General features: G+C 53.2%; 1 protein-coding gene across 4 annotated transcripts; it reads left to right on the top strand.

The window, feature by feature from the left end:
- The first annotated feature begins 6,971 nt into the window (after positions 1-6,971).
- On the top strand, positions 6,972-19,678 carry Lrfn1 (leucine rich repeat and fibronectin type III domain containing 1). Of its 4 annotated transcripts, none has more exons than XM_074057045.1 (6): positions 6,972-7,044; positions 9,378-9,410; positions 12,291-12,345; positions 12,850-14,292; positions 16,729-16,803; positions 17,958-19,678. In XM_074057045.1, the coding sequence occupies exons 4-6, from the start codon at positions 12,887-12,889 to the stop codon at positions 18,865-18,867; spliced, it is 2,391 nt and encodes a 796-aa protein (XP_073913146.1). In that variant the 5' UTR covers positions 6,972-7,044; positions 9,378-9,410; positions 12,291-12,345; positions 12,850-12,886; the 3' UTR covers positions 18,868-19,678. The 4 variants fall into 4 exon arrangements, with proteins under 4 accessions (XP_073913146.1, XP_020012551.2, XP_073913148.1 ...); XM_074057046.1 differs by lacking the exon at positions 6,972-7,044 and adding an exon at positions 7,235-7,360; XM_020156962.2 differs by lacking the exon at positions 16,729-16,803.
- The last annotated feature ends 4,644 nt before the right edge of the window (positions 19,679-24,322 follow it).

Here is a 24,322-nt window from a genome sequence, read left to right as displayed (position 1 = left end):
TCACCTTGCCTCCCAGTCTCTGGGGCTAACAGGCATCAGCTGACACTGAACGCCACGTTTCTCAGCTGAGCCCTTAGGTAGGAAGAATGTAAAGGCCAAAAAGCTGTCAGCGGATGGAACATAATTTTCAGGGGCCCTGGAGTTGCTGGGGGCGGATTGTTTGGGTGGCTGGATAAGCTGTGGGAGGTGAAGAGGATCCAGGACCCTCAGTGCACCCTGGCACACTTGAAGAATCAGGGAAGGGAGTCCCCACCCTCCCACTGTTGTCTGATTCTTCTTTCCTTTCTTGTGACATCTCTGGGCATTGAACTGTCTCTGCTCTCTGGTCTGTCTCTGAAAGAGACACCCATAGTATACCAGACTCTGAGACCAGTAGTCTCCATAGAGATAAATGTCTCTGCTTCCCTGCCAGGGCCCCCATTGTTCCTTTCCCAATCCCCAGATTCCAGGACCTGGGCACCCTCTCCTCCCACCCCTTTCCAGGTTCCCTGTACAGAGGTGGCCGTTGCCATGGTAACAATGACACCGTGACCTTGGGCCTTGGCTGCCCCTCCCCTAACCCTAGCATTCCTGGGGGAGGTTCTAAAAGCAAGTTTCAACTCTTTGTCCCTCCCAGCAGCACTACAGGATTCTTTCACTATCCCACCCTTCGCCATCCCTGTTGCCTCTGTCCTTAGTCCAGACAAGCCCTTTGGGGATTCCAAGATAGAATCACTCTAGGCTGGACCACAGAAAATCCCCCTGCCTTTGATTTCCTTGGGGGTTGGGTTGAGCTCCCCTCCTCTCCTCTCTGCTGGTGCCCCTTGTCCCTCCCCCAGCCCCTCATCTATCCTTTTGATCACAGCCTCAGTCCCTGATGGCAGGAGATGGAAAAGAAGGAGGTCTGGGAATGAGAGGGGCAGTCAGTTAAGAGAGCAGGGAACTCCTGGCCTGCAGAGGTCAAGAGCAAAAGGACTTGTCCAAGGTCATGCACTTACACACTCAAATGGATGGCAACAGCTAGCTCTCCTTTCCAGGGCTTCCTGTAGGCCACGGGCATTAATTCATTTAATCCCTACAGTAGTCCAGGAAGAAGTACCGTTATTATCCACACTTCTTTCTTTTTTTGCGACAGGGTGTCACTATGCAGCCCAGACTGACCTGCAACTTGCAATCCTCCTGCCTCTGCCTCCCCAGTGCTGGGATTACAGGCATGCTCCTCAACAGCTGGCCCCCCTGATTGAAAGATGAAAAAACTGAGGCACAGGGAAGCCAAAAATAGTTGCTTTGAAGTCAAAGGGTTAATGACCTATACAGTTAGAACTGGAACTCCAGCCTATCCTGTGAACAACGGTCAGATCCTCTCTTAGGCCAGAGAATTGATTTTTTTCTTCTTCCTCCTCCTCCTCCTCCTCTTCCTTCCCCATCCTCATTCCTGGGATTCCCACTCCTCCAAAGATGAATTTCTGTTTGCTTCTAGGCTCCTGATTGTAAATAATCCAATCAGAAAGGGGCACCTATAGGGACTTGCCCAATCAGGAGCAGAGTTTGGAAAGCAAAGACCAATCAAAGAGGGTGACTCAGGATGGCAGACCGATGCCATTGGGTAGGGCTGGAATTGTGGAAGGACCAATCAGAGAGTCCAGAACGGAGTAGGTTATCCAATGAAGAGTCAGCACGTGGGTGTGGCTTTGGGTTTGACAAGACTCCTCAGAGGACTTCGCCTTCCTAACCTCGAATGTGGGCAGGGCTTGCGTTTGAGACTCTGAGACTAGACCTTAGGGCGGAGTGGAGAGTTCACACTCCATTCCTAGGCTGAAGGAGTATGCGTTTGGGGTAGAGGCCAAGGTGGAAGCTAAAGTGGAGGCTTTAGGCAGAGGGGATGGGGTTAGGCTTGTGGGCGGAGCATAGGCTGAGGAAGTGGGAATATTATATACTTGGGGTAATCGCTAAAAAGTGTGGGCCTTGTCTGACCTGATGTGACAGATCAGATAGGGCTGGAGTTTTTGCCTTGGGGTAGAGCCATAGGGCAGAGGGTGGAGCCTAGGTTTGGGGGCGGGGCCTAAATTGTCGACCAATAGGACTGGTGGTAGATCTGTATGAGAAGGTCTGGGCTGGGGCACCGGTGGCTCACGCCTGTAATCCTAGCAATCAGGAGGCAGAGATCAGGAGGATCATGGTTTGAAGCTAAGCCTTGGCAAATAGTTCAAGAGATCCTATCTTGAAAAAAATCCTTCACAAAAAAGGGCTGGTAGACTGGTTCAAGTGGTAAGAACACCTGCCTAGCAAGTGTGAAGTCCTGAATTCAAATCCCAGTGCTGCCAAAAAAAAAAAAAAAAGCTCTGGTTAGGAGTTAGGGCCTTGGAGGAGATAGACTACACTATCTATTTCCACCTGTGGCTCTGTTTGTTTGTTACTGTTTTTGACAGTACTGGGGGTTGAACTCAGGGCTTCATGCTTGCTAGGTAGGTGCTGTACCACTTCAGCCACGCATCCAGCTCTTTTCTCTCTGGTTAGTTTTGAGATGGGGTCTTGCTTTTTTGTTCAGGCCGCCTGGACTACGATCCTCCTATTTTAAGCTTCTGGCTGGGACCACAGGAATGCCTCACTTTTTTCTGTTGAGATGAGGTCTCACAAAACTTTTGCCCTGACTGGCCTCAAACCTTGATCCTCCAAGTTTCAGCCTCCGGGTAGCTAGATCACAGCTGTAAGCCACTGTCACCCAGTTCTTGCTCTGTACTTGAAGCCATTTCACATTTCCTGACCTAGGAGAACATTCCTCAGCCACTAGGGTGTTCCCCTTCCTTTTAGTGACTCCAGGCTGAGAGGTGGTGTTTATTCCTTGCTGTGTGTCTGAAGGAGTCTGCGGCAGACCTGGCTCTTCAGCCCTCTGCCAAGAGGCAGTCAGGTTCACACATTTACTGAGCACTAACTGTGTGCCAGTCTCTACCCTGTGCATTGGAGAGAATTGGTGGCCCTGCCATGAAGAGGCTTACATTTCAATGACAAGAAAATAAATCACTGAATAAGTATGCAACAAATAGGTAAATGAATAAACAAATAATATCCTTAAGGTGATAAGTACTATGAGAGAAAGGAAGTGAGGTGACATGACAGAAGTGGTGGGAGAGCCTGGCATGGTGGCCCACACTGGTGATCCCAGCACTTAGGAGGCTGAGGCAGGAGATTGCAAGTTGCAAGGCCAGCCTGGAATATGTAGCAAGACACTGTCTCCAAAAAAAAAAAAAGAAAGAAAAAAGTTAGGTGTGGTAGCTCAGGCCTATAATCCCAGCTACTTGGGAGGCAGAGATCAGAAGGGCCACAGTTTGAGGCCAGTCTGTACAAAAAGTTTGGGAGACCCATCTCAACCAATAAAAGCCCAGGTGTGATGATGCACCCGACATTCCAGCAATGAGGGAAGTGTAAATAGGAAGATCTCAGTCGAGGCTGGCTTTGATAGAAATGTGAGACACTATTTGAAAAACTAAAGCAAAAAGGTCTGGCAGAGTGGCTCAAGTGGTAGAGTGCCTGCCTAGCAAATAGCAGGCCCCAAGTTCAAATCTCAGTACCACCAAGAAAAAGAAATGGTGGAGGCAGATCATTGCCTAACATGTTCCAGGGCCTGGTGCAATTCCCAGCACCACCACTAACAACAAAAATGTATTACTTGAAAGAGAAATGGTGGAGGCTGGGCACCAGTGGCTTGCAGAGATCAGGAGGATCATGGTTCGAAGCCAGCCTGGGCAAATAGTTCATGAGACCCTATGTCAAAAATAAACCATCACAAAAAAAGGGCTGGTGGAGTGGCTCAAGGTGTAGGCCCTGAGTTCAAACCCCAATGCTGAAAAAAAAAAAAGAAATGACAGGATCTTTTGGGGTTATTTTTTGCCTCTTTTTTTTTTTTTAATTTTCTGACAGTACTGGGGTTTGAACTCACAGCCTCACACTTACTAACAGGTACTGTACCACTTAAGCCACTCCAGCAGCCCCCCTCTTGCTTCTTTAGTCTCTAGAAAAATCCTCCTGCTTCTTTTTTTTTTTCAGTATTTATTATGAAAAACTTTGAACACAGCAAAGTTGAAATAATTTTACTGTAAGCACCTGTAAACCCACTTCCTAGATTCTACCATGAACTTGCTTTATCGTATCGTCCATCCATCAGCCATCCATCAGCCATCCATCTTATTCTGCACCCATTTGAAAGGAAGGATCTTGCAGGTGGGCGCCCAGGTAGATGGGCAAGTGTTTAAATTGAGGATGGAAAAGGATGGTTTCTTTAAAGAACATACGTTTAAGACCTAAATGAAAAAAGGATCTGGCCTTGGAAAGGGGAGAAGACAGCAAAGGCCCTGGGGGCTGCTACAAGTGTCCACATATCCTCCCTGAAACTGGAAGCAAGAGTGGCAGGAATGAGGTCAAGGGCTCACAAGGCCAGATGGACTCTGTGTCTTTGTCTGGGTCTCATGCTCTTTGTTTCCCCCCCCACCTCCCCCGGTACTGGGGTTTGAACTCAGGGCCTACACCTTGAGCCACTCCATCAGCCCTTTTTTTTTCTGTGAAGGGTTTGTCAAGATAGCGTCTTGAGAACTATTTGCCCAGGCTGGCCTCAAACCATGATCCTCCTGACCTCTGCCTCCTGAGGAGCTAGGATTAAAGGCGTGAGCCACTGGTGCCCAGCCGTGTTTCTCCATCTTTGTGTATTCTTGACTCTCTTTTTTCCCACCCCCCTCTCCGCTTTCCATTCCTGTGCAACCCCGGCCTCCCTCACCTCTCTTTTCCCTTACTACCTGTGTGACTTTGGGTGAGTGACTAAACCTTTCTGTGACTGTAATAATTTTCTTATCTGTAAAATGGGTATGGGGTGGGACCTCCTCAATGGAATATCCTAAAGATTGGATAAAATAATATATGTGAAGCCCTTAGACCATTGCTGGCATATATTATTGCTATATCTATGGTTTCTTTTTTTTTTTTCTTTTGGAGGAATGGGGTTTGAACTCAGGGCTTTGCACTTATAAAGCAGATTCTCTACCTCTTGAGCCATACCTCCAGTCCATTTTGCTCTGGTTATTTTAGAGATGGGGTCCTGTGATCTGTTTGCTGAGGCTGGCCTCAAACCCCATTCCTCCCAATCTCAGCCTCCCAAATAGCCGGGATTACAGGTATGAGCTTGGATCTATGGTCGTATTTTTTGTGTCATATTTTGTCATATTTTGGGGGGTTTGAACTCAGGGTCTCATGCTTGCTAGGCAGGCTCTCTACTGCTTGAGCCACTCCAACACTGCCAGCCCTTTTTGTTGTTATTCCTTCTCCCGCTTTGGTTCTCCCAGCACTGGATTCCCATGCTCCGGCAGGGAGCACTAAGGACCAGGAGTGTGGAGTGACAGGTGAAGTCTGGACACTGGGGCGGTTGTGAGCATCCCCTGGGGCACCTCATGGTTGTGAGTGGGGTCAAGGTTCACTGACAGGAAGATCTGCAGAGGTTATCTGGCTGTGGGGGCAGAGCAGGCCCCAGGTGATGGCAGGGAAAGGAAGAATTTATGGAAGAGATTTGGGGATAAATTCTCCATGTAGTGATATCCAAAACGGGAAGCATTTGAGCTCCAGGGATCAGGGCACCACAAGAAGACAGATTTTTTAAGGGGAGGCCTTGCTGGGTTTGGGGGCCCTGTGAGTATCTCAGAAAGAGATGGAGAGTGGTGTAGTGGCTGGTGCTTGTAATCCCAGCTACTAGGGAGGCCAGGGCAGGACATCCTGGGTAAAGTTAGTGAGACCCTATCTCAAAAACAAATGGGCTGGAGGGCATGGCTCAAGTGGTCGAGTGCTGGCCTAGCAAGCATAAGCTGGAAGTCATGGGTTCAATCTCCAATACAGGAAAAGAAAAAAAAAAGGAGAGTGGGTTTTCCTGGATTTGAGGGAGGGCTAGGCAAAAGGCATTCTGGTCTGCTTGGAGTCACAGTTTTGTGCTCATTGGAGCAGGACTGCTGGGGGGATGGGAGAGATCTGGGGCAAGTCAGGGGTTCTGGAAACAGGGGGTGTCAGGAAGGAGAAGGCAGTGAAGAAAAGGACTAAGGTCCCCAAGAGGGTTGGAGGATGGTCTGGGGTCTAAAGGGATAGTGGGAAAAATGTAGCATCTCCCATGGGAAGAAGAGACATTTTGGGGGCCTTTAGCAGTTACACATAGTCTGGGGTTCCTGTGGGAGCCAGGAATAGTTGAGGGTTCTTGGAGGTGGAAGGACATGGCTGAATTCTCCAAGAAGGACTGGGACCTGGCTTGTGGCCCTTGATGGCCAGGGAACATGGTCTGGGTCCCCAGAGCGATCCAGGCATGATCCGAGGTCCCTTTGGACATTGACATATGGTTTGGGTCCTCCCTGGGTGTTGGGGTGTGGTCTAGGGTCCACCTGTATGCTGGGGTATGATTTAGCGTCACTAAGAGGTGGTCTGGATCCCCTTGGATGCTAGGATATGGTCTGGGGTCCGTCTGGAATTGGGGGCATGATCTGGGGTCCCTGACAGGGTATGGGGCATAGTCGGAGGTCACTAAGGAGAGGAGGACACGGTTTGTGGTCCTGGGAGACTCTTCAATGTGGTCTAGGTCCTCAGAGGACGTAAGGCCTAGTCTCAGGTCTCTCTGGGGAAGGGGACATGATCTGAGGTCTCCATGGGGGGCGCTGGGGGTTCCCCATGCCGGTTGGGGCGTGGTCTGGGGGGAGTCTCTGGCAGGGCCGGGGGTGGGGGGGGAAGGGTGGGGTAGAGGAGGGGTCGGGGGCGGGCCGCTGTGGCTCCGCAGTGGAGAGGGGTCTGCGGTGGTCCGGGGTTGGGGTGGGGGAAATCTGGGCGGGCGGCCGCCCAGCCCGGCCGCCCCTCGGGTCGGCGCCCCCTCCCCCCTTGCGGCGACGGCGGCGCGGAGGGCGGAGCTCGGCGGCGGCGCGGGAGGGCGGGAGGCGGGAGGGAGGCGGCCCCGCTGCACCGCGCCCCCTCCCCCGGCCCTCCCCCCACCATGGCGCGGAGCGAGGCGGCGGCGGCGGCGGCGGGGCCGGGCCCGGGCCCCCCCCGGGCTGGGTGAGCGCGGCCCGCAGCGGCCGGGCGGCGGCGGGCGGGGGCGCGGGTGGGAGCGGAGCGCGGCGCGCGTGCGGGCGTGGAGTGTAGCCGCGGCGCTGCGGCGGCCCGGCGTGCGCTCGCGCGGCCCTGTGTGTGCCCGCCCGGCGCCGGCGTGTGCGGCGCCCGGCGAGTGTGGCCATCCGGGCGTGTGCGGGGCGGCGAGAGCCGCGGAGGGGTGGCCGGCCGTGCGCGCGTGTGTGTCCCCCTCCCGAGTGGCGGCCCCTCCGGCGGCCGTGTCTGGGGGCTGTCGCGCGCCCATCGGAGGGGCTGTGTGCAGGTGTGTGTGCGTGGGTTGTGTGCCCAGGTGTGTGCGCGGCTAGCTGCGTTGGGTGTTTGTGTCCGGGTGGGGTGCCCCTCCGACGATCTGGGGAGCCGGGTGTGTTCGCCGGGGCGTCCGTGTGTGTGCGTGTGTGTGTGCGTGTGTGCGTGTGTGCGCGCGCGCGGGTGTGTGTCTCCGAGGGTGTGTGTCTGTGAGTCCACCTGCCGGGGGCTGAGGCTCGGCGCCTTGTGGGGCCAGGCCTCTGTGTGGGTTTGGGGGAGGGGAGTTCGCAGCTCCCTCGGTCCATGTCAACTGGGAGGGGGGTCCTCAGCGGTTCTTGGGGAGACGGCCATGTCTTCCTCTTCTCGGTGGCTGGGGGGAGGGGTTTGGGCGGCCCGGAGGTGGACAGATGGAGAGATGAGAGGCCGAGGGATGGACAGATGGGCCCTGGGGTGGGGGGTGGGGGGTGGGGGCGAAGACCTGGCCCTTCCCCACCCACCCCACCCTGACTCCCCCACCGGTCAGACATCTGCAGATGGAGCCAGAGTTGCCTCCATCCTGGTGGCCAGGCTGGGGGACCTCTGGGGCTACTGGTGGAAAGAGCTCCTTGGAACCGGGCTTTGGGACTGAACACTCCCCCTCCCCCCAGTCCTCAAATGGCACCTGCTGAACTCTGACCTCTGGTCCAGGTTGTGCCCTGGTTTGGGGGGAGGGATGTTAGGATTTCTTGGGCCTGGGAAGTAGGTGGGGCGGGGGTGCCTCAGGGCCGGGAGGAATGTGTGTTCATGACTGTGAGTGTGAATGGAGGCCTGTCTGTTGATTGTGCTACCTGACAGTATTTTGCGTGCATTTGCATGTGTGTAAATCCCTCTCGGGACTGTCAAACATCTTGGGATGTCTGCAAAGGTGATCTTTTTGTGCCTATGGGCTTGTTTCAGGGTCTCTCAGCCTTGTGAGTGTCTGTGCACGCTTGGGGTTCTGTGTACGTGTGCGAGGTGTGTACCAGCGAGTGAATGCATGCTGGTGTGGGAATGTATTTGCTCTCTGACTATGCACCATGGGAATTTGTGAAGTTGGATGAGGGTGTTTGTGTGTTTAAGAGTGTGCATCTGCATGTCTTTATACAGATTTGTGTCTGTTATGTGTGTGCCCTTGTGTGTTGGTGAGTGTTACGAGGTCTGTGAGTTACAGTTACAGCTGTCTGGCTGTCTGTTGGGGGCACATGGGTTTCTCTGTGTGTCGGTGCTTCTGGGAGTGTGCATCTGGAAGGGAAAGTCAGTGATGTATGTGTGTTATATGAAGGTGGGTGTCTGTGTGTGAGTCTGTTGTCTGTGGTAGTCTCTGAGGAGCAGGTTGTGTGTGTTCAGACATGTATGTGCAGGGCACATGTGCCTGTGCCCCTGGCATAAGGCTGACCCCACTTCTGGGCCCTGTAGGAGCCAGGCCCTGTGCTGTGGCCAAGCCCAGCATGTGTTTCCTGCTGTGCACAAGTGTGCACATATCCTAGGCCAGTGCCCCTGGAGGGCAGGGAGCACCCAGGTCTTGCTGGTGTGTTCACGGGCACCCTGTGGGTCCACCCATGTAGGGATGTACAGTGTGGATGATGGCAGGGCAGGGACCGCTGGTCCCTTCCTAGCTTCTTGTCTTTGAGGTTGGGGGCTGGGGTATGGTCACAAAGGAGGGGGGTTATGGTCAAGACTCTTGGGTTTGAGGAGGAATCTGGGAACTTAGAATCCTGGAGCTAAGGGAGGAGGGGTAGATTCCAGATTTCAGGATCTCAAGAGGTCTGTGGCACCTGAGAGCCCAGAGGACAAAGGGTCCTGAACTCCTGGGTTTTGGAAGGTGAACAGTCCTGAGGCCCAGTCTCATCTCTTTCCAAGCTGACTTCTGAAACTCTGAAACAGCAGAGCCTTCAGCAGGAGGGCTGAGGGAGTGATCACTCTGAGGACTTCCTTAGCTTAGAGGTCTCCCAGGCAGACCCCAGGGCCCAGAAAGGAGCCAAAGGGTGCTAACGGGTAGTTTTGTTCCTTTGTAGGTGCTGGCCTAGGCCCTGACTCCCTGAAGAGAGGTGAGTGGAAGCCTTGGGCTGGGGAGAGAGATGTGGGGAGATGGGGCTTGCTCTGAACCAGCTGGGGCCTAGGGCCCTCCCTCGCATGAACCCAGTGCAGAGTGCAGCAGGGCGGCCAGGGGCCTTCATGCTCCGCCCTCAGCTGAGGAGTGGTGGCCAGCCTGGGAGCATCATGGTGGCCAGGAGATTCTGAGAGGCAGATGGGAGAGTCTCAGGCCAGGAAGTGACGTCACCTCTCAACATGGATAAGGTAGTTGGGAGAGAAGAGTTCTGGCCAGGCATGATGGTGCATTCTATAAGCACAGGTAGGAAGATCACAGTCTGAGGCCATCCCTGGCACAACTGCGAGACACTATCTGAAAAACAACTAACGCAAAAAAAGAGTTGGGGGCACGGCTCAAGGGGTAGAGCAACAACTCCAGGCTCTGAGTTCAAATCCCAGAACCATCACACAAATGAAAAAAAAAGAAGGAAGAGGGGCTCCTTCACCCTATTAATAAAGGGTCCAAGTTTCAAGACATGGAATGACCCTGCCTTGGGAGTGTTGAGTGAATATGAGATGTGCCTGGGCATGTGTACAGCAGTCTGATAGTCTGATCTGGTGGTGGCTGAGAGGAAAAGGAGGAAATAAGAAATTACTATTGATAATAACATCAAAAATTTATGTTAAGTAGGTCCTACCAGTGTCCCCCAGAGAGTCACTTGACTAGGTGGAGCCTTGGGGTGTGAACCCAGGCAGTGGGGTCTGGACTCTGTCTCCCACTGTAGCAGTGCCTCTCATTGTTACTCCTTTTATTTGAGTCCCAGTCCAGCAACGGGAGGCAAAACTCTGGACTTGTTCGAACCCTAGAGACTCCACATCCAAGCAGGTACAGAGCCAGGCCTCCAGGTCAGCATTTCCGGTCATTACAGGACAGGAGGGTTGCTCGGAGATGGTGGGACACCCTGCGCCTGCCTCAGTTTCTCTCTTCAGCTGGGTTGCTATCTCCCTTCATCTCTGTCTCTTCCTCTGGTTTTTGTCTCTTTGACACTTTCTCCTGCGTGTCTCTCTGATTCACTGTCTTTCTCTCTTTGTTTTTGAAGTATTGGGGTTTTGAACTCAGGGCCTTTGCACTTGCCAAGCAGGAGCTCTACCACTTGAGCCATACATACCCCCAACCCCTTTCTTGCTATAGTTATTTTTCAGGTTAGGGTCTTGTGTTTTTGCTTGAGCTATCCTGCAGTAAAATCCTACCTTTTGTCACTGGGATGACAGGCCTGTACCACCACAACCACCTTACTGCTTGAGATAGGGTCTTGCTAACTTTTTTCCTAGGCTAACCTGGAACTGCAGTCCTCCCAATCTCTACTTCCAGAGTACCTCATCTTACAGAAGTGAACCACTGTGCCAACCAGTCTTTTGTGTGTGTGTGTGTGTGTGTGTGCGTGTGTGTCTTCTTCTTCACTCTCAGTCTCTCTGTCTGTTACCCTGTTTCTTCTTCATCTCCTTCCTGCCCCTCTTCTCCTTCTTTTATTTTATTTTATTTATTTATTTATTTTGCATTACTGGTGTTTGAACTCAGGGCCTATACCTTAAGCCATCAATCTTTTTTTGTGATAGGTTTTCTTTTCAAGATAGGGTCTCACAAACTACTTGCCTGGGCTGGCTTTGAACCACAGTCCTCCTGATCTCTGCCTCCTAAGTAGCTAGGATTACAGGTGTGAGCCACTGGCGCCGAGCTTCCTTTTATTTTTGAGACATGGGCTTTAAACTCATGATTCTCCTGCCTCTGCCCCAATTGCAGGGATTATAGGTGTGAACCACCATGCTCAGCCTTTATCTTTTTGTGGTATTGGGGATTGAACCCAGGAACTCACTTTTTTTTTTTTTTTTTTTAATTCATATGTGCATATAATGTTTGGGTCATTTAGGAACTCACTCTTTACTTTCTTTTGAGTCTCTCTCTCTCTGTGCCAGTCCATCCTTCTCTTGTCTCTCCCTCCCTCTTCATCTCTCTCTTTCTTGACCCCACTCTCCCACCCGTGAGCAGAACAATCAAGGCCATATATGCCCCCCAGTCCACATGGATTCCTAGAAGGTGGGCTAGTAGGGGCTGAGGCACAGGGCATGGTGGGGTGAAAACCGTTTCAGGGACGCCCCCTTGCCATCCTTTCCTCTTCACCCTCCCCACCCACCCTGTGTTGTGATGGGAGCTGACAGGTCGTGGGCTGCAGCCGCTGCAGGGGGATTCCCTGCCGGAAGGTTTTGCCTGGAGCAGAGGCACAGCGTGAGTGTGTGTGAGCGTATGTGTGTAGGCATGCACAGGACTCCGGCATACCCACTGATGTGAGCACCAGAGTCAGCTCTGCTTGAGAGCTCAGCTGAGCGCTGGACAAAGTCACACTCAGAGAAGGACTTCCTGGTGCTGAGCTAGGGGACAACTTTTTCTTAACCTGTCCTTTTTTATACTTTCTCTGCCCTTGCCTAAGACAGGAGGGGGACCTTAACACTTATTAAGTACTTATTGTGTACCAGGCCTAGTGTTCAGTGGTTCCCATGCACAAACTTAGTAGACATTGTACGATTATCATCCCGGTTTACAAATTATAGCCTAGATGGGGGAGATTATCAGTGTGGAGTCACAGAGTCAGCAAATGGAAGATCCAGGATTTGAATCCAAATCTGATTTCAGAGCACTTGCTCTTAATAATAATGCTAGTTTTGTGCCTGGTATATATTACACATTTGTGATAATGATGCTGATAATATTAATAATAATAGCTAGCATATATTAAGCCCATTTTGCATGCCAGGCATGGTGGTTCTAAGTCTGTCATGTTTATGAATTAATCCACATAATCCCCACAGAAGTAAGGCCTGTTTCTGTCTCCCTTTTACAGATGAAGAAACCGAGATTCAGAGAGGTTCAGACACTTGCCCGAGGTCACACAGCTAGTAAGTGTCACAGCTGGGATTTGAACTCAGAAGAGTATAGCTTTGATATCCATGGTCTTAAGCTATAGTCAGTAGTCATTTTGAAAAATTTGGTGTGTGGACTGGGGGTGGCTCAAGTGTTAGATTGTTCAAGTGAGAAGCCTTGGATTCAATCTCTAGTACTCCAAAAAAATAGAAATAAATAAATAAATAATTGATGGGTACTTAAGGGCCCAGGTTGGGACAGGTATCACCCCTCTGGTTGGGGAAATCATGGGAAGTCTAGGAGCTCCAAGAGGGTCAGAGGAAGGGGTTAAGGCAGTGGTAATTTACCAGGTAGCATGGAACTACTGTACTCTGTTGATAGCCAATGCCAGCTGATGGGTGGGGGGGGCGCTGTCACTGACCTCTGGGATCCAGTCATATGGAGGGGAGGGGTCCACGTCTGACTCTCAGCAGGACAGCCGGGGGCTGCCAGGGTGGTGACAAGCCCCTGCATCTGGTGATCGTCTTCTTTCCTCCCAGGTCTTACCTCCCGCTCCTCCTGCCTTCTTACTGCACCATGGCTCCCGGCCCCATGTCTTGGGCGCTCCTCTCGCCGCCACCTGCTGCCCTGTCCTTTCTGCTGCTGCTCTGGGCCGGGGCATCTCGCGGTCAGCCCTGTCCTGGCCGTTGCATCTGCCAGAACGTGGCGCCCACACTGACCATGCTGTGTGCCAAGACCGGCTTGCTCTTCGTGCCACCGGCCATCGACCGGCGCGTGGTGGAGCTCCGGCTCACGGACAACTTTATTGCGGCTGTCCGCCGCCGGGACTTCGCTAACATGACCAGCCTGGTGCACCTCACCCTCTCCCGCAACACCATCGGCCAGGTGGCGGCCGGCGCCTTCGCCGACCTCCGCGCACTCCGCGCCCTGCACCTCGACAGCAACCGTCTGGCCGAGGTGCGTGGTGACCAGCTGCGCGGCTTGGGTAACCTCCGCCACTTGATCCTTGGGAACAACCAGATCCGCAGGGTGGAGTCGGCCGCCTTCGACGCCTTCCTGTCCACCGTGGAGGACCTGGATCTGTCCTACAACAACCTGGAGGCCCTGCCGTGGGAGGCGGTGGGTCAGATGGTAAACCTGAACACTCTCACGCTGGATCACAACCTCATCGATCACATTGCCGAGGGCACCTTCGTGCAGTTACACAAACTCGTGCGTCTGGACATGACCTCCAACCGTCTCCATAAACTCCCGCCCGACGGGCTCTTCCTGAGGTCCCAAGGGAGCGGGCCCAAGCCACCCACACCGTTGACGGTCAGCTTTGGTGGCAACCCTTTGCATTGTAACTGTGAGCTGCTCTGGCTGCGGCGGCTGACCCGGGAGGATGACCTGGAGACCTGCGCTACCCCCGAGCACCTTACGGACCGCTACTTCTGGTCCATCCCCGAGGAGGAGTTTCTGTGCGAGCCCCCACTGATCACCCGGCAGGCGGGGGGACGGGCCCTGGTGGTTGAGGGCCAGGCGGTCAGCCTGCGCTGCCGGGCTGTGGGTGACCCTGAGCCCGTGGTGCATTGGGTGGCACCTGACGGGCGGCTGCTGGGGAACTCCAGCCGGACCCGGGTTCGGGGGGACGGGACACTGGATGTGACCATCACTACCTTGAGGGACAGCGGTATTTTCACTTGCATTGCCTCCAATGCAGCGGGGGAAGCCACCGCTCCCGTGGAGGTTTGCGTGGTACCTCTGCCGCTGATGGCACCCCCGCCGGCTGCACCACCGCCTCTTACAGAGCCTGGCTCTTCCGACATTGCCACGCCGGGCAGACCTGGTGCCAACGATTCAGCTGCGGAGCGCAGGCTCGTGGCGGCTGAGCTCACCTCAAGCTCCGTGCTCATCCGCTGGCCGGCTCAGAGGCCGGTGCCCGGCATCCGCATGTACCAGGTCCAGTATAACAGCTCGGCGGATGACTCCCTGGTCTACAGGTAGGTGTGGTTCTGTGGCCCCAGGACCCCTTCCAAGCCCAGGCGCCCCTCCTCCCTCCCACCTCCGCCTGCCGAATTCCCTGGGCCTTCTTGCTCAGCTGGGGTTCTGGCTGGACTTGAACTTGTCATGGGTTCTCATTTGCACTGTCTACTGGCTCCTCTATTTCTGTCTCTGTCTGTTTTTCTTGCACACAGCAAATATTTGTTGAGCCATCTCCACGAGCCAGACCGGGGCTGGGCACCGCATTTTAACAGTGAAAGGACACAGCGTGTTCCCTGCCCTCGGTGGGTTCATGGTCAACATCACCAGTGACCACTGAGGCTCACTGATCGTGAACCTCAGAAGTTAAAACATTTTGGAGCATGAAACACACATGTGTATTTGCAGTTACACTTCCGTTTATAAATTATATATCAGTACTGCTAAACCAACACATTGGGCACATTACAGAAACAGAAAGCAGAAAGTATGAGAAAAATAAACATACAAGGTGCTTCTACCTTCTCTGGCTTGGAAGCCCTTGCCCCGGTGTTAACAGACCTGTGGTGCAGACTTCAGTTATTTTCCCCTCATCTCTGGATTCTCTGGCTCTCACCTCAGTCTTTCTGCTTCCTCAGACACATGGCCCTTGCTGCACTAGGCCCTGAGTTGGGTGCTGAGGCCCCAGAAGGACCAAGGGATCCAGTCTCTGCCCTCGGGAAGCTCGCAGCCCAGAAGGAAGTTACTGCCTTGGCCCTGGTTTTTCAGTAAGGCTGCTGACCCCAGGCCTGGCACACAGTGGATAAAGGGCAGTTGGCTGCCTCCTTTGCCTCTGCCTCCCCTGTCTGTGCCTGCCCACAGAATGCCAGCCCTGTTCTTGACCTCAGTTGGGGATGCCAGAGGGGCGGGGCCATTTCCTCACCTGTGGGAGCACCAGCTCCTGGGTGTGCTTAGCTTTTCACCAGAAAGCCTGCCTCTTGGCCTCCATTTTCACCCTTCCCAGTGTCCTCTTGCCACCGGCCTGGCATTTTCCCACTGTTGGCAGAATGAATAAATGACCCTCCCTTCCCCCTGTCTCTGTCTTCCTCTTGTTTTCTTTCTGAGACAGGGTTTTACCCTCTACTCGAGGATGGGCCACAAACTGGAGATCCTCTTGCCTCAGCCTTCTGAGTGCTGGGATTACACACATGCACCACCATTCTTTCTTTCTTTTTACCCAGGTCCTCACACATGCTAGGCAAGTGCTCTACCATTGAGTTACATCCCCAGCCCTCTCCCATTTTATAGATGGGGAAATTGAGGCTCTGTGGGGGAAATCATTTGCCTATGGTCATGTAGAAATCAGCAGAGCTGTTCTTTCTACGCTGAATGCACACGTAATAAACACCTGCTGTTTGCTAGGCAGGGATGGAGGACACATTTCCCATGCCCCCCACACCAACATGTATGGGGATTTTGATAGCTCCTTATCCCCAGCTGGGCAACAGACCCCACCCTCTTCCCTTCCTCTAAGGGACACACTCCCAGTCCTCCATTGCAGATCCCTGGGTGGTGGCACTGCAGGAGTTAACTCCCTCACTGCTGCCATGGGTGGAGGTGGCATCCAATCCGAAGCCTGCTCAGCTGCTTGCTCTGGTCTGGCAGCCAATGAGAAACACCTGGGCTCAGGCTTTCTTAAGGAGCCAGTCTCTGTCCTTGAAAAGGGGGAAACCCCCTAGCAACTGGTTATTTGGGGGAAGAAGCAAGGAATCCAAGTCTATAAGGAGAGGAAGAGGAGGATTTGAATTCGGGGCTTAGGTGGGGTGGCTATGGTTTGTGAAAAGGCAGGGAGGGGGGAGAGTGAGGGCGCCTTTGTGAGGTGATGGGTTGGAGGGTGGCTGTTGGTGGAGGACCCTGTTGGAGGCAGGATGACTAAGTGGGGCTTCAGGAGCTGAAAGTGGGCCAGCTGGAGGGGAAGGTGGAGAGGTAAGCTGGGTGGAGATGGGCATGGCCTTTCCAAGGGGGTGGAGCTTGTTCTGCTTGGTCTCTGGCAGAGGAAGGGGCGGCCCTTGTGAGCTACTAAGAGGCATTGCAGGAAAGGAGAACTTGCAAGGGAGGGTGGGTGCTGGGCACAGAATCAGTGTGAATTTGGCCAGCCTGGGTTCTCTGAGGTGGACATGGCCAACAGAGAGGAAAGCTGTGCTCTGCAGAAGGGGGTGGAGGCCCAGGAGAGGCCTCGAGTGGTGGGTCTTAGAGATGAGGAGAAGGGAGTAGAGTAGAAGTCCCAGTAGCGGTTTCTAAGTGAGACATTAGCTAATGGAGATATTAAATGCCAGTTTTTTGTGGTTTTTTTTTTTTTTGGCAGCACTGGGGATTTGAACTCAGGGCCTTGCACTTACTAGGCAGGCGATCTTACTGCTTCAGTCACTCCATCAGCTCTTTCTCGTAATGGCTTTTTTTTTTTTTTTTTGAGATAGGGTCTCGAGAACTATTTGCCTGGGACTGGCTTTGAACCACAATCCTCCGGATCTCAGCCTCCTCGGTTGCCAGGCGTGAGTCACCGGCGCTCGGTGTGCCAGGGTTTTTAAGCTCCATTTATTCCTCATATCATCTTTTTTGATATGGGGATTCTTATTTCTCCCACTCTGGAGAAATGATGCACAGAGAAGTTAAGAAACTTGTCTAAGGACACAGAGCTAAGGAGGGTCAGAGGAGAGATTCAAACCCAGGCTGTCTGGCTCCAGGACTCTTGGCCTAACCCCTTCCTTACTAAGCCCCTCCTCTGAGGGGAGGGGCCGGCAGTAGGAAAGGCGCATACTGCCTCCTACCTTTAACCCAATTTTGGATGGAACTTCGTGAGCATGATTCGGTGACTTCTGGTGGCACAGAACTGGGTATGCACAGAAGGAACGGTCGCCTCATATATCTGGATAAAAAAGGGACATGCAAAGGGGGGACCACCCTACTTGGCCCTTGTGGGGTGTAGTTTGGAAGCCACAGTTCAATTTGAAGGGGAGTAGCTTGTAGCAAAGTCCCTTAATGAGTAGGAATGTGTAGTTCAAGGGCTTGGAAATTGTACCAGGAAGTGGGCGGTTTACCCAAAGATGGGCATGCAGATGACGGGGAGTGGCCTGCATGGAGGAGGTCCCCCCCATCTTAAGGCAGGAATAATATAAAAGAGGAACTAGAAGATCATCTATTGTCGAATAGGAGTAAGACAGGCTTTGTGAGCTGTGAACTTCAGGGTGCACCCAAGTAGGAGTAGGGATGCAAATAAGGGGGAGTGGCCAGTAGCATCAGTCCCCTTATATGGTAGATATATGTAGATAAGGGAGCTTGAATGGTAGTTGTGCTGAGGGGGCGTGTCCCTTGAGGGCAGGGCATGAAAACAGCACTCCTCCCGTGCAGGGGCGGGGATATGTAGATGAGAGAGTGTGAATGGCAGACACAATCCCAGTAGTTAATACACAGACAGGTGGGTCTAAGGGCGGGGCATGCAGTCGAGGGGCGTGGCCTCTAGCTGTGGCCCTGAAAGGGTATCAATAGATTGATGGGGGAGGGACTTGAGTGGCTGCGGTTGTCGAAATAGAGGGCTGAGACACCACTAGCAGGGTTCAACTCCCTACTGCTCACCATGGGTGGGGCACAAAGTGAAAGGGCGTGTTTCAGAGAGGATCTAACTCCGCCCTGATTCCTCCTCTAACAGGATGATTCCGTCCACTAGCCAGACCTTCCTAGTGAATGATCTGGCGGCAGGTCGCGCCTATGACTTGTGCGTGCTGGCAGTCTACGACGACGGGGCCACCGCTCTGCCAGCCACCAGAGTGGTGGGCTGCGTGCAGTTCACCACGGCCGGGGATCCCGCGCCTTGCCGCCCGTTGAGGGCCCATTTCTTGGGTGGCACCATGATCATCGCCATTGGGGGCGTCATCGTCGCCTCGGTCCTCGTGTTCATCGTTCTGCTCATGATTCGCTACAAAGTGTATGGCGACGGGGACAGCCGCAGAGTCAAGGGCACCTCCAGGTCGCCCCCGCGGGTCAGCCACGTGTGCTCGCAGACCAACGGCGGCGCAGGCGCGCAGCAGGTCCCGGTTCCACCTGCTCAAGACCGCTACGAGGCCCTGCGCGAGGTGGCCACCCCGGCTGCTGCCGCCGTCGCTGTGGAGGCGAAGGCCACCGCGGCCGAGGCGGCTTCCGCGGAGCCAGAGGCAGCCCTAGGACGCTCTCTGGGCGGCTCAGCCACTTCGCTGTGTCTGCTGCCGTCGGAGGAAACTTCTGGGGAGGAGTCTCGGGTCGCGGCAGGTCCTCGGAGGAGCCGTTCAGGGGCCCTAGGGCCTCCAGCTTCAGCGCCCCCGACTTTAGCTCTGGTTCCTGGGGGGGCTACGGCCCGATCAAGGCCGCAGCAGCGCTATTCCTTCGACGGGGACTACGGGGCGCTCTTCCAGAGCCACAGTTACCCGCGCCGCGCCCGGCGGACAAAGCGCCACCGGTCCACGCCGCACCTGGACGGGGCCGGAGGGGGCGCGGCCGGGGAGGATGGAGACCTTGGGCTGGGCTCCGCCAGGGCACGCCTGGCCTTTACCAGTACCGAGTGGATGCTGGAGAGTACCGTGTGAGCGGCGGGCGGGCAGACGCCCAGCTGCTGGGACGCTGGGGCGGGACGCGGGGAGGAGCGCACGCCAGCTCGTGGGACTGGAGCCGAGACCCGTCCCCCCATCTCCTCCCTGGGGGGGCGGGGTCGCCCAGCTGCGGCTCGAGGCCACGCCCCTCGCGCCCTGGGGGATGGGGCGGGCCGCCCCGCCCCGCCCCCGTCCTCGCCCCCTCCTACCCCTTCCCCCGCGCGCTCGCGGACCTCGCTGGAGCCGGTGCCTTACACAGCGAAGCGCGGGGAGGGGCGGGGCCCCCCCGACACTGCAGCACTGAGACACGAGTCCCCTCCCTCAGCCCGGGACCCGGGGCAGGGGCGAGGGGCCCATTCCTTGTATCTGGCTGGACTAGATCCTATTCTGTCCCGCGGCGGCCTCCAAAGCCCCGCCCCCATCCTCCCTTTCCCGGTCCCGTCGGGTCTGGCTTGGGGGGGGTGGTCCTCCTTTCTCTCTACCCCTCGTCTGTCTCGATCCCGCCCTCTGTCGTCTTTTCTTACCTCTCTGTCCTGCCCTACTGTCTCCTTTCTCTGTTCCATGATTGTCTCCTTTCCCTCAGCCCTTCCCTGTTTTGTCCAATGTCCCTGTCTGTCCGGATTTCCTCTCCCCACTACCCAGTCTCCCGGGCAGGTCCCACCGGAAGGACCAGACTCTCCCCTATGCCTTCCTCGTCCCCCCCCCCCAATAAATCCCCACATGAACAAAGTCCAAAACCAAATCCTCCTCTCTACCGGAGCCGGGACCCTCCGCCGCAGCAGAATTAAACTTTTTTCTGTGTCTGAGACGGTCTTCTCTGCTGACCTGTGTGTGTGTGTCCGTGTGTCTTGGAAGGGAGGGTGACCCCCAACTGCAGCATGATTGAAGGAAGGATGACACTGGGGCTGGGGAGATGGACAGACAGACTCCAGTCTTTTGAGCTATTCATAGGTGGGGGATCACAAAAATAAAACAATACCAGTTAACAGGTGCCCGTGTGTGCTAAGCACTAAAATCATAATCCTTGCTACAACCCTAGCACACGGGTATTTTATCCCATTTTACAGGTGAGGAAATGGAGGTCCAGAAAAGTTCAATGATTTCCCCACAGTGACAAATTTGAGATTTAAAAGGAGCAGGTGGACGCCGGGGGCGGGGTGGGAGGGGTGGCTCAGTGGTAGACTGCTTGCCTCAGCATGAGTGAGGCCCTGGGCCCTACAGCCAGCACTGCAAAAATAAATCAACGAATAAAAATCACCTGTAGAAAGGCAGGGGTGGAGCTGGGATTTAAGGAGTCAAGGCACACACCTGGATTCCCAGCTGCTCAGGAGTTGTTTTTTTGTTTTGTTTTTGGTGGGACTGGGGTTTGAACTCAGGGCTTCATGCTCTACCACTTGAACCACACCTCCAGTCTATTTTGCTGTAGTTATTTTGGGAGGTTGGAGTCTCATGAACTATTTGCCTGGGCTGGCCTTGAGCCATGATCTTCCAGATCTCAGCTTTCCAAGTAGTTAGGATTATAGGTGTGAGCTAGTGGTGCCTGGCTCTTAGGAGGTTCTTGTGCCTAGAAGTTCCAGGAAGGAAGGAAGGAAAGAAGGAGATGGAGGGAGGAAGGGAGGGAAGGAAGGAAAGGAAGAATGAAGGAAGGGAATAAGGAAAGAAAGAAAATGATAAATAAGAAGGGCAGATGGCCTGACTCCTGGTCTGCCCTCCACCTCATCCCTTTCTGCTGGGCAGACTCTGAATGTTCCTTTCCCTCTCTGAGCCCTCATAACTGTGGAGCAGGTATCCTCCAACACAGGAAGCAGAACCAGAGCCTGTGCCAGGCTGAGAGAGGGGTGAAGTCCCTCCCTTGTGGGTCACCCTTCCTGGCCCTGGGCCCCTATGAATAAAACAGAGGAGCTGGCAGTTTGCCTGTGGGACTGTGTCTGGAGGTTGGGGAATGGCCCTGATGACAGTGGCTGAACAGTGGTATGCAAAACCAGATTGATGAGAGGTTCAAAGTTGGGCACAGAACCCCGGCCTGGTGGGAGAGGTTAAATTGGGCATAAAACACCATCCTGGCGAGGGAGGTTAGCGTTGAGCATAGAACCACCAGGGAGGAGTGACAGAGAGCATTCTGGTCATTCTGCCTGGATTGAGCAAGGTCTGACTGGGGGTGGGGGTGGGGTAATGGGCGAGGTCTCTCAGGTGAGGTCCAGGGCTCTGCCTGCGGAGGGATAGCTGGTTGGGGACAGTGGGGTTTTGGAGCATCTCAGCCTAGCACAGGCTCTGCAGTGAAAACTCCGCCCTCATCCTAGGGAAGGAGGAAGAAGGCTTCAAGCCAGCCAGGGGCCCCCTGAGGCCTGGGGAGGAGGAGAGAGAGACAGAAATAGAAACAGAGCAGGAGGGAGGACGGAGGATGGAGCTGGGCAGACAGGGTGGGAGGCAGCAAGGACAGCCACACCAGAGAATCCCAGGCCAAGAGGCTCCCTCACCTGGTGGCTCAGCCACACTTATCCATGACAGTCACGACACCTGGCTACTAAGTGCCACCACCAGCCAGGCACTGTGCTCACTTCTGATGCCTGGAATAGAGTGTGCAACCCAGACTTGGCACATAGCCCCCACCAAATGCAGTGGTTCCCATAATAAGCAGGATAGCATCTAAAATCTGCAACTGGGAGACTGCAGTGTGAATGACCAGTTTTCTAGATGAGGAGACTGAAGTTCAGACAGGTTAAGGAACTTGCCCAAGATCACACAGCCAGTAAGCGAGAGCCATGATTGGACAGCTGACTGCCTCTGAATCCTGCACACCTAGCCATCAGATTATATTGTTTCTAATTCACTCAATAAAGTTTTATTGAACACATACTATGTGCCGGGCTTAGTGCAGAGGGTACAGCAGCGAGCAACACAGATGAACAAAACACAAGAAAGCCCTGTCCTATGGAGCTTTGATTCTAAAAAGAAAAGGGGGAGGAAGTAAATTAAAAAAAAAAAAGAAAAGAAAAGCAGGTGGAAGCCAGGAGTACTGGCACATGCCTGTAATCCTAGCTACTCAGGAGGATCATTGCTTGGGCAAATAGTTGCCAAGACACTATCTCAAAAAAACTCAACACAAAACAGTGTTGGTGGAGTGGCTCAAGTGGTAGAGAGCCTGCCTAGTGAGTGTGAGATCTTGAGTTTAAACCCCAGTACCACCAAAAAAAAAAAAAAAAAAAAAGTGATCCTGTAGCAGGTGCTAGTGACTCACACCTGTAATCCTAGCTAGTTGGGAGGATGAGATCAGGAGGATCTTGGTTCAAGGCCAGCCTGTGCAAATAGTTCGTGGGACCTCATCTCCAAAATGGACTGGAGGTGTGGCTAAAGTGGTAGAGCACCTGCTTTGCAAGCTCCAAGCCCTGAGTTCAACCCTAGTCCCACCAAAAAAAAAAAAAAAAATAGTGTGATTCTACCTAAGCATGGTGGAACCTTTCTGTAACAAGGTGGAGACCCTGGGTTCAATCCCAAAACCAAACCCTAATTCCACCCAGTGCGGTGGCATAGCTCTATAATTCCAGCACTTGGAGGGCTGAGGCAGGAGCATTTCAAGCTCAAAGCCAGCCCGAGTTACATAGTGAGAAGACCCTCTCTCTTAAAAAAAAGTGTGGAAGTGGGGCTAAGGGTACAAGTCATTGGTACAGTATTTGCCCAGCATGAGCAAGGTCCTGGGTCTGTCCCCAGCACCACTCTCACACACACATGCACACATACACACGCACGCACACGTGCGCGCGCACACACATACACACACACACACGTGTGGAAGACCCATCGAGGCTCCAGACATTGGGACACAGAGGCAAACTATCCACACTGGGTCTTCCCCCTCCTTTTATTGTTGTGCTGGGTGGGGGACACTGTAGCATTTACAAAGGTCTTTACAATGTATCAAATACGTCATACTTGAATTTACACCCCCCACCCTCTCTTTTATCCCCCACCACACACACTGGATCTTACAAGCATAGTGAGATGGTTGCTGCTTTTCTCTGCCAAATTTAGGGTGGTTTGTTATGACTTGGAAGTTGTTTGTGTGTAGTAGCTGGAGCTGTGGCTGCCATCTTAGGATCATGAGGTAGCTAGAGTGAGAATCAGTCAACAGAAATGGAAAGGACCTAGTTCCCCAAGGACATTTCTCTCTCTCTCTCTCTCTCTCTCTCTCTCTCTTTCTCTCTTTAATTAGCATATATTAATTGTACAAAGGGCCTACATTGTGATCTCCATGCATGCATATAATACTTTGATCAAATTTACTCCCTCTATTACCTTTTCTTTTCTCTAGTTTATTTTTATTTTTGGCAATACTGGGGTTTGAATTCAGGGTCTCATGCTTGCTAGGTAGGTGTTCAACCACTTAAGCCATTCCACCAGCTTTTTTTTTTTTGTGTGTTGTTGGTTTTTTTTGTGTGTTGTTGTTTTTTTTTGAGATAGGGTCTCATGAACTGTTTGCCTGGGCTGGCTTCAAACCTCGATCCTCCTGATCTCTGCCTCCTAAGTAGCTAGGATTCCAAGAGAGAGCCATCACTGCCTGGCTCTATTATTCTTTCTTATTCCCCTCCCTGCTTATCATACAATTTTAACAGGTTTCATTATTCTATTATTTTTTATTTTTTGGTGGGACTGGGGTTTGAACTCAGGGCTTCACATTTGCAAAGCCACACCTCCAGTCCATTTTGCTCTGATTAGTTTGGAGGTGGGGTTGATTAACTATTTCCTTGGGCTGGCCTCAGTCCTCTGACTGTGCATTCCAATGTCAGTGTTGCAAAGAGCTAGGATTACAGGTGTGAGCCACTGGCCCCTGGAGTCAGTATTCTATTTTTATACATGAAGTACTTCGGTCCTATTCAACCCCCGGTACCCTCTCTTTTACCCCCTCCTCCTGGTGCCTCCCACCTCCAAACAGTCCCTTGTTTACACTCTTGTTATGTATTTTTTTAAGTTTAGATTCCATGTATAAGACAGAGTGTGATATTTGTTTTCCACAGTCTCACTTATTTCACTTAATACAATTTCTGGTTCCATTCATTGTCCTGAAAATGGCATAATTTTGTTAATACTCCATTGCATGTGTGTGTGTGCATGTGTGTGTACCCACATTTTCTTTATTCATTCTTTGATTGTAGGGCACCTAGGCTAATTGTACAGCTTGGTTAGAGTAAATAGGGCTGGGATAAACTAGGTGTGTAGGTGTCTCTGTTGTGTGTAGACAGATTCCCCAAGGACATCATTATTATCATTATTATTATTATTATTATTATTATTTTGGTGGTACTGGGGTTTGAATTCAGGGCCTCATACTTGCTACGCAGGTGCTCTAACACTTGAGCCACTCCACCAGCCCTTTTTTGTGATGGGCATTTTTTTAGATAGAGTCTCGAGAACTATTTGCCTGGGGCTGGCTTCGACATCCTCCTGATCTCTGCCT

This window comes from Castor canadensis, chromosome 16 (assembly GCF_047511655.1).
Source record: "Castor canadensis chromosome 16, mCasCan1.hap1v2, whole genome shotgun sequence".
NCBI classification, from domain to species: Eukaryota; Metazoa; Chordata; class Mammalia; order Rodentia; family Castoridae; genus Castor; species Castor canadensis.
This window is presented reverse-complemented; position numbering and strand designations above follow the sequence as displayed.